This window comes from Rana temporaria, chromosome 1, assembly GCF_905171775.1.
Source record: "Rana temporaria chromosome 1, aRanTem1.1, whole genome shotgun sequence".
NCBI lineage: Eukaryota > Metazoa > Chordata > Amphibia > Anura > Ranidae > Rana > Rana temporaria.
This window is the reverse complement of record NC_053489.1, coordinates 476,164,638-476,181,808: the sequence shown is the minus strand read 5'-3', so window position 1 is coordinate 476,181,808 and position 17,171 is coordinate 476,164,638. Positions and strand designations below refer to the sequence as shown.

At 39.9% G+C, this 17,171-nt stretch overlaps 1 protein-coding gene across 13 annotated transcripts in view; it reads right to left on the bottom strand.

The window, feature by feature from the left end:
* Nucleotides 1-289: 289 nt before the first annotated feature.
* The window catches only part of LEF1 (lymphoid enhancer binding factor 1), a 156,962-nt gene continuing 140,080 nt past the window's right edge, over nucleotides 290-17,171 (bottom strand). For 8 of the 13 annotated variants that reach the window (XM_040329544.1, XM_040329500.1, XM_040329552.1 and 5 more), the window contains one exon: nucleotides 290-1,890. In XM_040329544.1, the coding sequence (XP_040185478.1) occupies nucleotides 1,802-1,890 (89 nt within the window). In that variant the 3' untranslated portion in view covers nucleotides 290-1,801. The remainder of the gene's footprint in view (nucleotides 1,891-17,171) is intronic. The other 5 variants (XM_040329517.1, XM_040329508.1, XM_040329588.1 and 2 more) reach the window with 1 other exon arrangement.

Sequence of the window (17,171 nt, the reverse complement as noted above, 5' to 3'; positions counted from 1 at the left end):
GAAGTGCACCTGCGGGTTACATGCACTGAGCCATAGACTTCTATTACCTGTGAGTTTGGTGTGCTAAGAGTAGGGTGGGCTCTATAGAGCCGAGTGGGCCGTCATCTACCCGCTCCTCTCATTGTGGCCCGCGACCGGTTACCAAGTCACTTAAGTGGCCCTTGCTCTCCAAAAGGTTGAGCACCCCTGCCATAGGCAATAATAGATGATTTGTGAAACACATCACAAAATGCACATTCTCCAGTAATAATTTCTTATGACGCAAAGAAGATGACACTAGATAACTCTGTAGCAACAAATAGTATAATATTTTTTCTGTTTTATTACAAAGCTTTTTTTTTTAAAAACATATGCTCAGCACATTAACTCAAATTGGAATGACAAAAGAAAAAAATAAACTGACAGTTTTCTTTCTGCAAAGCCTGCACTTTGCCATCAGTAAGAGGGAGACATCACAATGTTTTTTTCCCCCAACAACTGGCATCAAATCCCACTATAGGGTAGCAGAAGAAAATAATACAAATACAATACAGAACAATTTACATTGTTACAATGAATCCAAGTGCTGGGCTTCTTTTTTTTTCACAACATGTGGAAAGAGAATACTCAAAAATGTATCACCTTTTCCTTGGGACGTATGGGAGATGTTTCCAAATAGGCCAAGACTCTTCAAGCCTTCCTTAACAAATTACGTTTATATTAAATATAGGCATTTGACAACACAAATCGAGAAAACACTGAAATGATGTAAAAAATAAAGAATCACTTAACTGCTGGCAAGGCTGATTCGTGGAGAAAATATGCCAATAAAAGGTTTAAACCCTTCCATAAGGAATTATGAAAAATGGCACTGAACTCCACCCTACTGCACAAAATTATAAGAGGACAATAAAATAAACTAGAAGAACCTAGTTCCACTTGATGAGTCGAAAAGATGAACTGGTGAACTTTGTTACATCATTTTATGATCAAGTAGACTGCCTGTTTTCCTTGGCCAACAACAGATTGTTACACAAAATTATCAGTGTTAATTGTTATGCCTTATACCACAATCCTTTATAATGAAACTTGTTTTTCTGCAACTTTGTACTACTCAACATAATGGAAGCTTCCAAGATATACAGTACAAGATGGATGTCATTTCAATACAGTACAGGTTCCTTAGTGGCCATAGTCTTAGACGCGAATTCCCACACTTTCAACCTTTGAAATGTGGAAGGCTGCTCATTCAACCCTAACAAAATGGGAAAAAAAGGAAATAAAAAAAAAGCCATATATTTGTGCGAAAAACAAAAAGAAATATTTTTGCTGGAAAAGGGAGAGGGCTTAGTTTATACCCTGACTAATAAAATATACATCAATCAACCCTAAATCTGATATATAAAAGCATTCAAGTTTTATGGAGAATAAACAATACAATGATAAAAAAAAAAGAAAGAAACAAAAACACAAATTTTGATCCTTTTGCTCCATTTTTAAATAAAAGAGGTTTGTCTTGTCCATGTTTTATGTCAAAAATTAGCGCTCTGTTTGGTCTGTGTCTGGTTTAGGAGCTTCACGTATGCACTGAACGCTGCAGGTAGGAAGTATGAAAACTTTGGATTACAACATGTCCTAATGATTCCTCCAATGTTTTCTATCTCTAGGGACATAGCTGCATTACATGAAAGCCCATGGTACCAGTGGTGCCAAACATCAGGCAGTGATTGTCTATACGGTACAGTGTCTCTAGCAGTGGCATATAATGTCATTGACGGACTCCTTGGAAAAATGTGGTGGTTGTTAAGGAAGCTGAGGAAGTTTAACAAGCTTCCATCTCCAGAAGTCCCCCTGTTGTTGTTGTTGTTGCTGCCTTTGCTTTGCACGCTGAGAAAGAATTCTTTTTTCCACCTGTAAAATAAAAGAAAACATGGTTATTCTTAGTATAATATTGTTGTTTTTTTTTACAGCATATCCTTCTACTTATTTTAAAATGTATGTCTGGGCATATAAAAAATATATATATATGGTAGATTTCTGCAATACATAACATATTTCCACATGTTTTGATGCTTTAAAAACACTACAAATACTGAATGATAGCTGCTGACCCTAACAAAAATCCAATGAGCTCCTTACTTGTGCTGCACCTAAACATTTTCAACCCTGCCAGATTCCTTCTGTCAGCTACAGAACCCCTTGCGTTATGTGGGCGATGTTCTTATTTATTAAAACTTTTATTTGGTATTTTTACTTTTTTTTTTTTTGGATCACTTGTATTCCTATTATAAGGATAAACATCCCCTGTAATAGAAATAAGAATGACAGGTCCTCTTTATGGGGAGATCTGGGGTCAAAAAGACCCAAATCTCTTCTGTAACTTTAAAAGCAAAAGATATAAAAAGAAATGTTTTGATCTTTTGCTTTGAAAAAAAAAAAGTTTACTTTTATCCTGGACCGTAAGTAACGTCATAACATCACTACGGTCCTCCTGGTGCTGCCGGCTGGTCAGACAGGCGATCACAGAGTAGATCCAATTTAAACGCCTCTATGGCCTTCATAGAGGCGTTTAAAGTGGATCTACTCTGTGATCGCTTGTCTGACCATCCGGCAGCACCATCAGAACATCTCTCAGTGAACTGGCGGAAACAGTAAGCCTGAGAAACACACGGCTGAGTTGGGGGGGGGGGGGTACACCCCCTCCTGCAGCTTCTGAAAGCGTTCCAGTGGCTAATGAGCTACTCAGAATGCTTTCATGAGAAAACCAGCCACCGGCTGTAAAAATGATACCAGGATTGTGGCTGATATCTTCAGCCATAATTCCGGTAAGCCACTTGCAAACCGCAACGTATTTATAAGTATTGCGTTTGGCAAGTGGTTAGACTTCAGGACTAATATTCCTTGAGTAACAGTTGATATTACAAACACCTGTATCCTGTTAATGCTTGCACTGGCTACATCACACAACTAATTATAAGCAGCACAATAACTGTTTATACAAAGCATTATAGACTGCGTTGGTATAGTAAAGAATCTACTTGCCATACAGTGGCATTCTGGAAAAAAAAATAGAAACATTTTTTTCAGCGAATATAGCGTTGAATTTTTTTGTGTCTCACACATTAAAAATGCACACACCTTGGCAACTCAGTCTATAGCTGTGTTTTTTATGGATGGTACAGACCAAGGGCAATGCTAGGCAAAATAAATATTTAAGCTATGGATGAAACCTGTTAATTTTTAATATAGTGAATAAATCAGATACAGAAAGTCTCAAATCATACAAAACTCCCAGTAGAGATGTTTTACCTAACTCAACTCTTAAAAAGAAACTTCAGTCTACCAAAACAGAAATGTACTATGGTTTGTTCATATTCTTTGTACGTTATTTAGAACAAAATATGTTTTCCATTTTCTAGCCATATAAATCCATTTGTATCAACTATTTAAATCTTGCAGGTGAAAGTTTAGGCTTTTGCATATTTATCTGGCTGACTTTAAAGTATTTCCACCACCATTTTTTGAAGTATTGGATCAAGGGGGCGGAACATCTGTTAGGTTGTTACTGCGGCTTATGTCCCCACTGGGAAGCTTCACCTTCTCTATCTAGAGGGGACATCCAAAATTTTACAGTTGTCATAGGAACAGGAAATCAGAAATCTTCCAAGGGGACATCTGTCCCACTGACCACTCACTTTGGAGGGATTTCCTCACTTCCTGTTGCATCTTTAAGGCAGGAATGAAGGGAATTTTACCCAATGGGATACAAAAACATAAAAATATGGGTTTTAATCATTTTCGACTCCATTCACAATTAAGAACAAAGCTTTAGATTTTTAACTGCAGTTTGAACTAACTGCTTTACAAAGATACTGTAAATACCAAACGCTTTTGGTTTGCAGGAGTGCAGTGGTGCATTAAAGTAGAACTATAGGCATATTTATTTTTCCATTTTAGATAGAGCAAGAAAGGATTATAACCCCTGTCAGACTTTTTTCACCACCTGTGACCCACTGCAAAGATTTCCATTCACTTCCTGTCAAATAGCTGAACAGGAAGTGAGAGGAAATACCAGAAAATTACTAGAATTCCTCGAGGACCCCCCTAGGTCACCAGAACTAGTGTCCCCAGTGGAATATTTCCCCTCTATTATTTTTCTAGGGACAACCCAAAATGTGTGATTTTCTTTTATTTTCACTTTCAATGATAATGGCAAACAGGACAAATAGAGAGGGTGAATCTGACACAGACAGCTTTAAATGCTGATATTATTTATTATTATTATTATTATTATTATTATAGGTACTTATGAAGATTTATTGTACATTCACATCAGTCCCTGTTCTCAAGGAGCTTACAATCTAAGGTCTGTCACATATACTAGGGCCAATTTTGATAGGAGCCAATTAACCTACCAGCATGTCTTTAAAGTGTGGGAGGAAACTGGGGTACCTGGAGGAAACCAATGCGGACAAAGGGAGAACATGCAAACTCCAGGCAGGAAGTGCTGTAGTTGGGCTCTAATCCATCTCCACTCTATCCAAAACGAAATTCCTTATTTTACAGTCCCGATAGGCGCTCACGTGACCTGCTGGGGCTCTCCTTCCATGATCTGAGCACTACAGCACTACAGTGGGAGGGGCTAAGATTCCCCACTGACGTTAGTCTGGCGGCGAGGAGGAAAGCAGCGTAGAGCAGCACTGTAAACACATTACAGCTTCTTGTAAGAAAGGGGATTACAGGATTTCTCTGTAGCAATTTTACAGCTATAGCGGTGGGAGGAGAGGGGCGAGGAGGAGATGGATCACACACAGACTCCCGAGATGACAGGCAGGGAGTTAGGGGGAGAGAGGAGAGACTGCAGGATGACGGAGTCACGTAACCTGACGACAGTAATCAGGGATCAGCAGTAGTGATTACTATGGTCAGCACACTAAGGGGGACACAGAACAGGCAGGATCAACCAGGTTTTTTAGATCATAGAGAGGAACAAATGACACAGCACAAGCACTATACCATGTATCCTGCTTTAAAGGATCAGGATCTTTTTTTTTTTAGGGTTACAACCACTTAACCTAACATTCATTATTACTGAATTCTGCCTGCAGTTCCCTTTTAACTTTTTGCATATATAAATGTATTTTAATGCACACAGAAGGCATTCAATGCTCTTAAATAATGAGCTATAATGTGCAGTGAGATCTACTTATTTAGATCCTTTTTAAACTGATCCATGTTGCTGCAATCTGCCTTGTATATTTAATCCACAGTAGAATACATATCTGGTAATGCCTATGATATGTGAGGGCAGGTATTGTTCTATCTTTTTATGCCCTCATTAAATAAAATACAATTCTGCACTTTACAAAGTGGCAGCAAAGTTTGAATGTCCTTGTCAAGGATAACAGATGTCTTAAAAAGGGTTAAGAGCTATCCAAGCAAACTGCACAGCAAAGTTAGTGAGAGCACCCCACAGATCTTATTTACTTTTAGCCTTTTCATCCCAGACGTTCAAAGGGTTTGGTCCAGGTTGCTCTTCCTGGGAAGGTTTTCCTCTCAGCCTAACATGAAAACATTGGGCTTCCTGTTGAGGAATGTCCCGGAGGCGCCAAGCCGTTGGTTCACAACAGACCGATACAAGAGCCGTGATTCAGAGCTGCTGCCGATTAGGAGCCAGGAATGTCTGCTGCACCAAGAGAAATACAGCTATGCTGTGTTTAGACCATTCCTTCCCTACTCTGTCTTTGAAGTCAGGAGGTTATAATAACTATGGCAGGCCTGATCTAGACCTCAGCAGTAAGATTGAGGCCATGAAATCTGATCAAATTTGGAGACTTAGAGATTGCAGTGCTATTGATCTGACAATGTCAGTGTTAAGAATATACAGTATTTACCTCAGTATTAATACTGCTGATATATATGACCTGCTCTGCCATGAATATATTTTCTAGGATTTTGTGTTCTTTAGGCCTCGTACACACGATAGGTTAACCAGAGGACAACGGTCTGAAGGACCATTTTCATTGGTCCAAACCGATCGTGTGTAGGCCCCATAGGTTATTTAACCTTAGATTAAAAAATGGCAACTTGCTTTAAAATTTAACTGATGGATTGCTAACCGATAGGTCAAAACCGATCGTTAGTATGCAAAACCATCGGTTAAAAACCCGCGTATGCTCATAATCAAGTCGACGCATGCTTTAAAGCATTGAACTTAGATTTTTTCAGCACGTCGTTGTGTTTTACGTCACCGCATTCTGACACGATCGTTTTTCTAACTGATGGTGTGTACGCACGACGGACCATCAGTCAGCTTCATCGGTTAACCTAGGACAACGGTCCTTCAGACCGTTGTCCTTTGGTTAACCTATAGTGTGTACGAGGCTTAAGTGTTAATTTTAATATACAGAAACAAATATCAACCAATCAGGAGCCACTTGTACAGGTCTAAATTAAGCAGGCTGATTTATGCCTGGTTACTATGGGTTACTGCACCTAATAGGAACTATTCAAAGAATAGGGTTGAGGGCCATTGCATTACTTTGCACACAGACTGTAAATAATGTGTTTATATCGGGCCCCTCTGATTACTCCTGTATTGAACTGTATTGTAACTTGTACTACCTGCCCTCATGTTGTAAAGCGCTGCGCGAACTGTTGGCCCTATATAAATCCTGCATAAAAATAATAATAATTTCATGTATACCTGGCCTATGATTTTTGTTTCTTAGATTTGGAAAATATTTACATTTACTTCTACTTTAGATAGGCCATATAACCCATATAACCTCAATGTCTTATTGGAAAAATGCGGAAATTTATTAGATTTATTCAATAGGGTAGTGCAGAATTTATTTGATAACAAATCTGACTTCAGTTAACTCAATTGCGATTGGTTCATACGGTTAACAATGGTGTTTATATTATCACTTTCCTTCTGAATAAGACCTCTTTCACACGGGGTGGATCAGTGATGATCCGCCCCGTGAACCTCTGCTTGCTCATCGGGGATCGCTCCGCTGATCCCAGCTGAGCCGGCGGATGACAGGGCGGTCCTCGCACACTGTGCAGGGACCGCCCTGTCTTTTCTCCGCTCTCCCCTATGGGGGGATCGGATTAACACGGACCGTCTGTCCGTGTTCACCCGATCCGATGACGGATGGAAAAATAGGGTTTTCCTCCGTCTGCAGAACCGGAGGATTGCGGAACCGGGTGAGATCGGGTGTCAGCGGATGTTGGACGGGAACGTAAATTACGTCAATCCGTATTCGCGGATCTTAGGGATATCTATGCGTAACCTGATTCTATGAATCAGGCGCATAGATACGACGGCCGGACTCAGAGATACGACAGCGTATCAGGAGATACGCCGTTGTATCTTCTTTCTGAATCCGGGCCAGAGTGTATATCTGAACTTCCAGTAAGATTGTATCAATCTGGAACATTCATAAACGATAGCCACACGACAAAACAGGGACAAATTTGTTTTCAGTATGTTGGGTCTTTAGCAAAGAATGTACACAGGCCTAATCGTTGTGGCTTAAACCACAGCATATTTTAGAAGGGAAATATGCAGTGGGGTTAAGAGAAATACAGGAATCTGCCTGACCATGGGAACAGAGATGACTGTTTGTCTAAGAACAGTGTCACTTTCCATTGGATTGAACTTCTTGATGATTCTGGTTTGGATGTTTGCATGCGTTTTGGGTGGAGTTCTAACCTCAACATCTGCACTGAAAATATATCATCCTATGTTTGCTACAGCAACTTTAATCATTTATATTGTAGATATTTACTAGCGACAAGTGGAAGCTTTCTCACTGTTTTTGTATTTCGACTAAAATGTTACAAGAAAACCTTATATAGGAAGGTACAGTCTTCTAAATAAAACAAATAAAAAGACAGATCTCTTAATAGAATAATAGGAATTGTATGTACTGTACATGGTTGATCACACTATAGTAACTATCAGAAGCCATTTACAAATATAAATGGGGATGTCAGTTCCCAGTGCTGGAGAGGAGAATGGAGTGGATGGGACAGCTTTTACACAGGAACAATGTCTACTTGCACCTGCATGTGTGAGTTATGACCAGGAATTGAAGTTGTTCAATTTTCCAGCTAAGAGAAGAACTATATGCCCTGTAGTTTCACTCACCTATGGTGGATGTGACCTTGCTGAAGTGGAGAAGATACATACGGTAATTCCATTTCTGTTGGTGCAACTTGTGGTTCCTCTGTGAAGACTCATCACCCAGGTCCACACACCTCTGAGCTCGTTTAGACCACCTATGACAGTGATGGCGAACCTTGGCACCCCAGATGTTTTGGAACTAAATTTCCCATGATGCTCATGCACGCTGCAGTGTAGATGAGCATCATGGGAAATGTAGTTCCATAACATCTGGGGTGCCAAGGTTTGCCATCACTGACCTATGATTTGGGGTCTTGGCTCTTGGTAAGAGGCTGTATGTGACAAGGTGGAGGGATGCACCAGAGACATTTTGATTGATACAATGCCCCGATGGATTTATTATAAATCGTTCACATGTGGTGTTCATTTTATTTTTATTTTCTTAATGTGTATTTTCTTAATTTTTGCTAGTGATATTTTGATTGGTCGGATGGGACTGATAATTTTATTTTTTGAAAGTTCTATTTTTTGTTTTAACAGAAGAGTTGAAAGTTTTATTTAACTTAGTTTAAATTGGTTAACACTGAAACAAACAGTATACACTGCGCAACAGTATTTGTATAGGACATTTACAAATTTACTTGTCCCATAAAACAAGTGCCCATTAGTGAGGCATCAATGGTGAAATTTCACAAAAGAGTGTCATGTTCAATCACCTCTTGCCCCACGTTAGCCATGGTATCAACAGGTATAAACATTTAGAGGTGTGCATGTAGCTTCCGGGGAAATGTGTTCTCAATAACTTGGAATGCCATCATCAAACAAATTCTTAAAAATGTGGAAGACAGGAACCTAAAGATCCGATGGGATCCTTAAGACCCAAGTAATAACATTTTAAATGTGAACCCTTTTAAATGTTTACAAAGTCATGCATAACAGCGGGCACCGCAAGATTCCTGATATTATTTTTCTTAGCCAGTAAACCCTCTTTTGTGTGCATTTCTGAATCTATTTTTCTTTGCATCTAGAGTCCTAACTTCTGTAACCTCTGCCGTTCTCTTGGCCAGTAAGACTATGGTGATTATCCAGAAGATGACAGCTGCCCACACTAATCCCTGACCCCATAATGCAAAAACTGTTACCTGCTTTCCCCACACTCCCATGCTGCTCAGTTCACCTGTGGGAGCACTAAGTATAATCCTTGTGTAAGCTCGGGGGCTGTCCTATTTTGTTTGGCCTTGCAACTGGCCATTCCGGCTCAAGCACTGCATTCTGGGAAAATGAGGAGAAAGTTACTTCCTCCACCATACGCTGGAATTCTGAGGGCTCCGTCAGAAAAGTCGGCGCAAGGTGCAGGAAAGTATTTGTCCTAGTGCTACTGACAGTGGGCAGATGTCTCCCCTTCCTTTATTCTCTATGCTCATTATTTTTCCTGTTTTAATAGGAACAGCATTAAATTACTTTATAACTAAATTATAAACGTTTCTCTTAGTTTTAGATAGAGTGGAGAGGGATTAGAACCCCAGTTTTTAATGCTGTCTGTGTCCCCATTAGGGATATTCACCCTCTCTATGTGTCCTATTTATCATTGAAAGTGAAAGAAATTCTTAAATTTTGGGTTGTCCTCAGAACAGGAATAGATGGGAAATCTTCCAATGGGGACACTAGTTCTGGTGACCTGGAGGCCCCCAAGGAATTCCCTTAATTTGCAGGGATTTTCTATAACTTCATGTTTGGCTAAGGGACAGGAAGTTAAGGGAAATCTCTGCAATTGGACACAGATGGCAGAAAAAAATCTGACAGGGTTTATAAGCCTCCCTTACTCTATCCAAAATGGGAAAAAAAAAGTTTTGCCTGTAGTTCTACTTTAATGTTTGTAGTCACTCTCCAACCTACTGTTCTTCCGTCCTCAAACATATTGTCCTGAACACACTGCTTACACTTGCTGCTTCAGTAGCAAAGTGTCCCTAGAAATAACTGTAAAATGTTGGCAGATTAAACCTCAACTCTGTACAAGCTGTAACACATTTTCAGGCAGCAGTGAGTGCTGGTCTCCTAGTTAAAATGAGAAGCACCTTTGAGAAAAACTCTGGCAGTACTAAGCAGACAGAAAAAACAGGTCATATCAGGATTCTTTTCAAGAAACCACAGGCATGCAACTAGCAGACTAAGGACTGCCCACATCTGAGGCTTCACTGGGGGGCTTATTGCTAAAGCCTTGCCAAGCCAGGCATGCCGCTGCACGGCCCAATCCACAAGTAAAGTCGGCACAATCAAAGGCTGCAATTACAGTGCCCTGGCTGTGGTTAGGCTTCAAAGAGAGTGCTGCAAGTCACATTTTACATATGTGAAGTCCTAGGCTCAGTGCTCAGTAAAAGCCACTATGTGCTTATTAGTTGGGCTTCACATTTAATGCCACTGCTGTGAATTTCCTGGTAACACCCGAAAATATTCCCAGAGAGGCCTTGTGTTTTTTCAAGGCGTAGTACTATTTTATTCACATTGACGTTGGTGTGGAAATGATCAGCAATGCTGAACCCTATGTACAAGCTGTTCACGCATTAACTCATAAACTGTGTTTTTTTTTTTTAATTTAGGCAGCGTAGAAGGCAATGATGATGTGCAAAATGTTCTATTTGCTGTGAAAGATAAATTCTAGTTTGTTTATTTAATACATTTTACATGTTGAACTTTCCCTCTTTAATGCCTAAACTCTAGGCAACGTTTTTTTGGACAAAGCAGGGGAGGGATAGAAAATACAGAAGGTTTTTATTGCTATATAGAAATGCATTCAGGAAATGCACCACGAAATACATTTTTACGGTACATTTCCTGCACCATAGAGACTGTTAACTTCTGAGTGAGGAGACTCCCACTTACTTCCTGTGTGGTCATTGAAACAGGAAGGGAGTACACACCTACAGCAACACATGTTTTTGTATATAGAATACACATGTACTTTTTGTTATTAGTCAAGCTAAATTATACCTATAGGACACATAACAAACACCAAGCAAGTCGAAAAATAAAAAATAAAATCTCTATCTTAACACTCATCTAGATTAAGTGCCCAAAGGGACCAAAAACAGGAGAGGGGTGTTTCCGTGAAACATGTAGAGGATGACATTCTACCTGGAGATTTTGTTTCTCTACAATCGGCTATACTGTTTTTCATTTTTGGGGATCTGTATATTCATATTTGTTACACTCCCCATAATAAAAAGGGATGCATTATTTATTTTAACTTTTCCTACTGATGTATGTTGGTTTTACAAATCATGAATTTTGTAATAAAATGGTATTTTATTTTGTAAATTATTGTATTGGTGCATGGGGGTACCAGGAAAATCAATTTATGTTCCATCTTCTTGTGATCTCTCTTAAGCCTCGTACACACGACCGAGGAACTCGACGGGCGAAAAACATCGTTTTCCTCGTCGAGTTCCTTGTTAGGCTGTCGAGGAACTCGACAAGGCAAGTTTCTCCATTCCTGTATAGAGAATAGAGAACTTGCTCTCTTTTTGGCTCGTCGAGTTTCTCGACAGTTTCCTTGACGAAAATGTACACACGACCGATTTCCTCGGCAAAAAATATCTCCCAGCAAGTTTCTTGCTGTTTTTTGCCGAGAAACTCGGTCGTGTGTACGAGGCCTTAATATACTGCACTGGCCTACCCATAAAAATACTTGGTATAATGACCCCCTTATTAATAAGTTTTGTCTTATTGGCTAAAGCAGTCCACAATTCTCACACTTCACCATATACTATACAAGTAATACAATAGTTCAACTTTACTTGGGAATTTCACTAAAGGGTATGTATATGCTCATATGGTACTTCAAAATACATTGTAATCCAAAAACTATTTATATCTCTCCCATAGAAAAACGTAATTTAATACAATTATTCACAGTTTTGGAAAATCCTCAAGTGCTTGTTTGGTACCTGATATATGAAAAATAAATTCTAGATCTCAAGTAAGCCAATATCAATTGAATAAAGGTATCTTTATTGAATTACCTATATCTGCTATATATGAACTTTCAAGTGCAGCAAGATGCCATGTTGAAGACATAGGTTGAGATAATCGCTGTATGCTATGGGTTAAGCAAATACTTTCATCGGATTATGGTTTAACTATGGAAGAGATATAAATCTTTTTTTTGGATTACAACATATCAAGAAGTACCAGTCTATATGGACATTAAAACACCATACACCTTAAAGGTAGTTATTATATCAAATATTTTTAGAGAGAGACCTACACAGGAAATAATGAGCTATTCTCCTTTTAAATATAGTGGTTGACTTTTTTGTTTATTATGTGCCCAATAGACATAAATAACTTTTAGTACTATGACAAAGTGATAAAAAGTATAAAGTAAAGATGGCCGAACGACCGGCACAAAGAAGAAACAATAGGAGAGGATGTCAGCAAAGGGATCTTAGGCTGGGACATAGGCAGGGCTGGACTGGGACAAAAATTTGGCCCTGGACTTCATCCAGACTGGCCCACTTTGACAGGTCTCTCCCATGGTGGCCGGACAACTCCCGCACCCCCCCCCGGCCACCCAAGCCCCCTCTCCCCCTTTACTAGCCACTAGTCGTTCTACTTTATTAGAGTAGAACGGCTGGTACTGGTACTCTTATAGGCAGTACCAGAAGGGAAGCTAAACATTATTTCACCCGGGGCAAAGAATCAGTTCGGTGCCCCCCCCCTTATGGGACAAGATTAGGCAGAAGTGAGAAACTCCCAGGCCATAGCTGTTGAGTCAGCTGCCTGTCCCCTCCCCCATGCTCCTCTGTCATCCCCCCTGCTCCTCTGATCCTCCCCCTGCTTCTTTGTTTCCCCCAGGTGAGCGCTGCAGGGAGGGCGAGGAGGTGAGCGCTGCGGGAAGGGAGAGGAGGTGAGCTCTGCGGGAAGGGAGAGACAGAGGAGCGGAGGGGGGCGGCGGTCCGCTGTCACTGAAGCCGGCCCACTGAGTCACCGGCCCACCGGGAAACTCCCTGTAGTCCCAATGGCCAGTCCATCCCTGGACATAGGTCAGTGTCTGCAGAGTTAATCTCCGCTTTAAACTGAGTACTACAGTTGAGCGTTAACTTACACTTCTGTATACTTGTTCTGTAAACCATTTTCAAACAAGCAATTTCTGGGAACTTCAATAAAGATTTTTCATGCATTCTTTTGCGTATAGTATTTTTTAAATCAAAGAAAAAGTATTTTTAAACTTCGCCAGCAACATCTGTTTGGCCATGTCTTACTACTAAGTGGCAACCCCTACTCACAACACATTACAACCAATGGGCACAAAGAAACAGCTGTTCACAAAAACAAAAGTTGGGTCTATGAAGGTGACACCTTTGTATGCAACACCACAGATCTTAAGAGCTGGTAATGATCGATTTTTACTAATCTTTCTTGCCTTATTGATACAGTATCATGCTTTCTGTCCTCCACCCCCCACCCCTCCTTCCAAATGGAAGATGTCTTTATACAAATGGAGCTGTGGGTGGGGTAGGTGATTGGGCTAAAATATGTGAAATACCTTATGTAACCTTTTGTACATTCTCTTCAAGTCACAACCAATTAAACCTCTGAAGAAGACTATTATGGTCGAAACGCGTTAGGACATTGTTTATACATGCAATAATTGTATTCAGCTGTATAAATGATTTGTTGTGTACTGTATAATATTGTATGAATTTTTTATGTCTTTTGTATTGCCGCAACCCATATCCTATTTATTATTCCCTTTTTGATACATGTGAATAAATACTTTTTTTCACGTAAATTGCATCTTATTCGTCCAATTAAGCTGCCTAAAAACCCCATTCGGGGAAACTTTCTCTGTTAGATCTTGAGAGCTTTCCTCTCAGATGTGATGTCATACACAGACCTTGTGATTCGTTATACAAGGAGATCAGGCCAAAGCAGAATAACTTGCTTATTGCTTGAGCAGAGGAAGGGTCAATAGTTGATGTTGCTTGACAGAGCCTAACCACATTCATTTATAGAAAGTCTAACATTGAAATTCACAAGAACTTATGTGTGGCCTTCAAATGATCGTGGTAAGGACTGAGCAAAATAAACAGAGCAGAGCCCCATCCCTGTAATATATAGGCTGATTTCCTACAGCTGTCATGCAGATCTGCTGGATTATTCCACTGGACTGGAAATAGTATGTAGAAAGTGAAGTCAGAACTTCTGATTTTCATGAAAGGTCTGAAATGAAATATTCATTTTTGGTGGATGGTCCTTTAAATTGAATTTTAAATCCTTCTTAAATTTGTAATTCTGTTTTTTAATAAACATTACATAAAAAAAAACTAATTGTGATATTATTAGATGACAGAAATGGCATTTAATGTGCAGAACAAGGATGTATCCTTAAAGGGGTTGTAAAGGTTTGTTTTTTATTTTCCAACAAGGTTACTTTAACCACTTGCTGACGGCCGTACGACTTTGTACGGCCTCAGCGCGGCTCCCAATTTCTAACAGGCCGTGTTTTTACGGCCTCTCCTTTACACGTTCCCCGCACGCGCTCCCGAGCGCGCGGCGGGGAACTTCTGTACTGGCCGTGTCCCTTGGACACAGCCAGTCACAGATCGCCGTGAACGGCCAATCGGAGCGGCCGTTTCCTAGGCGATCTGTGCGGCCAATGAGAGATGATCTCATATGTTTACATATGAGATCATCTCTCATTCCCGGCTCTCGCAGACAGCGGTGCTGTCAGGGGAGAGAGGAGACGGATCTGTGTCTCTTGTACATAGAGACATAGATCGGTCACCCCCCCAGTCACCCCCCCTCCCCCACAGTTAGAACACTAATTAGGGTACACATTTAACCCCTTCCTCACCCCCTAGTGTTAACCCTTCCCTGCCAGTCACATTTATACAGTAATTAGTGCATATTTATAGCACTGATTGCAGTATAAATGTGAATGGCGCCAAAAATGTGTCAAAAGTGTCCGATGTGTCCGCCATAACGGCGCAGTCCCAATAAAAATCGCAGATCGCCGCCATTTCTAGTAAAAAAAAAAAATTATACAGTAATTAGTGCATATTTATAGCACTGATTGCAGTATAAATGTGAATGGCGCCAAAAATGTGTCAAAAGTGTCCGATGTGTCCGCCATAACGTCGCAGTCCCAATAAAAATCGCAGATCGCCGCCATTTCTAGTAAAAAAAAAAAAAAAAAAATAATAATAATTCTGTCCCTTATTTTGTAGGCGCTATAACTTTTGCGCAAACCAGTCGCTTATTGCGATTTTTTTTTTTTTTACTAAAAATATGTAGAATACGTATCGGCCTAGACTGAGGATAAAAAAAAAAACGTAAAAAAAAAAAATTGAGCTATTTATTATAGCAACAAAGTAAAAATATTTTATTTTTTTTCAAAATTGTCGCTCTATTTTTGTTTATAGCGCAAAAAATAAAAACCGCAGAGGTGATCAAATACCACCAAAAGAAAGCTCTATTTGTGGGGAAAAAAGGACGTTAATTTTGTTTGGGAGCCACGTCGCACGACCGCGCAATTGTCAGTTAAAGCGACGCAGTGCCGAATCGCAAAAAGTCCTCTGGTCAGGAAGGGGTTTAAGTGCCCAGTAAGGAAGTGGTTAAGCTAGTGCGTTGTTGGTTCACTTACCTTTTCCTTCAATTTCCCTTCTAAATGTTTTTTTTCTTTGTTTTCTTTGTCTAAATTTCTCACTTCCTGTTCCTCCTCAGTAAGCTGTTCAGTAAGCTGTTCTTTTTTTTTTTCAACCACTTCAGACTTAACCATAGCAAGAGACTTGCTCATGATTTCATTTAATCATATATAATGTCTCTACTCCAGTAGCGAATCATTTGTGGTTGTATATGATTTTATGCATTTATCTTTTACTGCCCAAATTTTTTTTTTTTTTACCCCTTTTTTTATATATTTTTTTTCCTTTCCCCCCCCCCCTTTTTTTTTATATATATATATATATATTTTTTTTTTAAATGACTTTCCACCGCTCAGATGATGGTGGAAAGCTTACTGAGGGGAAACAGGAAGTGAGAAATTCAAAGAAAAAAATTATTTAGAAGGGAAATGGAAGGAAAAGGTAGGTGAACCAACAATGCACTAGCTTAAAGGAACCAATTTAGAAAATAAAAGACGAACCTTTACAACCCCTTTAAAGGGGTGTTCCAGTCATTTTTTATGTTTATTAAAAGTCAGCAGCTACAAAAAGTGTAGCTGCTGGCTTTTAATAAACATACACTCACCTGCTCCACGTTCCCAGCGACGCGCCGGCCGGGGCTCCGCTCCTCTCCCCCCCTCTCCGGCCGGCGTCTTCATTCTAAGTGTGGGCACCCGGCCGTGACAGCTTTCGGCTCCACGGCCGAGCACCCACTGCGCATGCAAGGAGGAAGTGGGACAGGAAGTCCCACTCCTCCTGAAGCCCCCACTCCCCCCCAAAAAAATTACATGCCAAATGTGGCATATAAGGGGGCGAGAAGTGGATTAAGCCGAAGTTCCACTTTTGGGTGGAACTCCGCTTTAACTCCGCTTTAAATATTTTTTTTTGCGGCAACTTTTATAAACCCGAGATTATCCCAACCATGCTCTTAGCAGTGATCTTTGTTGTTCTGATGTTTTTGAAGATGAGGAAAGCTGATTGATGTACATGCTTGTCTATATTTTCCAGATCTATTATTTCCTTCTTCTTTTTTTTTTGCACCTATCAAAGGCGAAATATAACTGAGTTCAACTTTCTATGAATTTCTATTCATTATTAGCTGCTTATATAATCTGCATTTTCCTTAACAGGGTACTGACCCATTATATCCAATATCTGCCCCCATCATAGAATTCCTCTGCTTGATTGATTCTGCCAGTAAAAATAATAATAACTCCCCTAGCACTAGTAGACACAATACCCAACATCTCCAGGTGGTGGCAGCAAACTACAAAACATGTATTATAAATAGTGCTGTTGGAATAAGTCATGCTTAGGATATAAAACAGAGTCTGAAAAATGAAACACATAAACCAAGTTTGAACTGGTTTATCAACCTGTATTTATGATGCTAG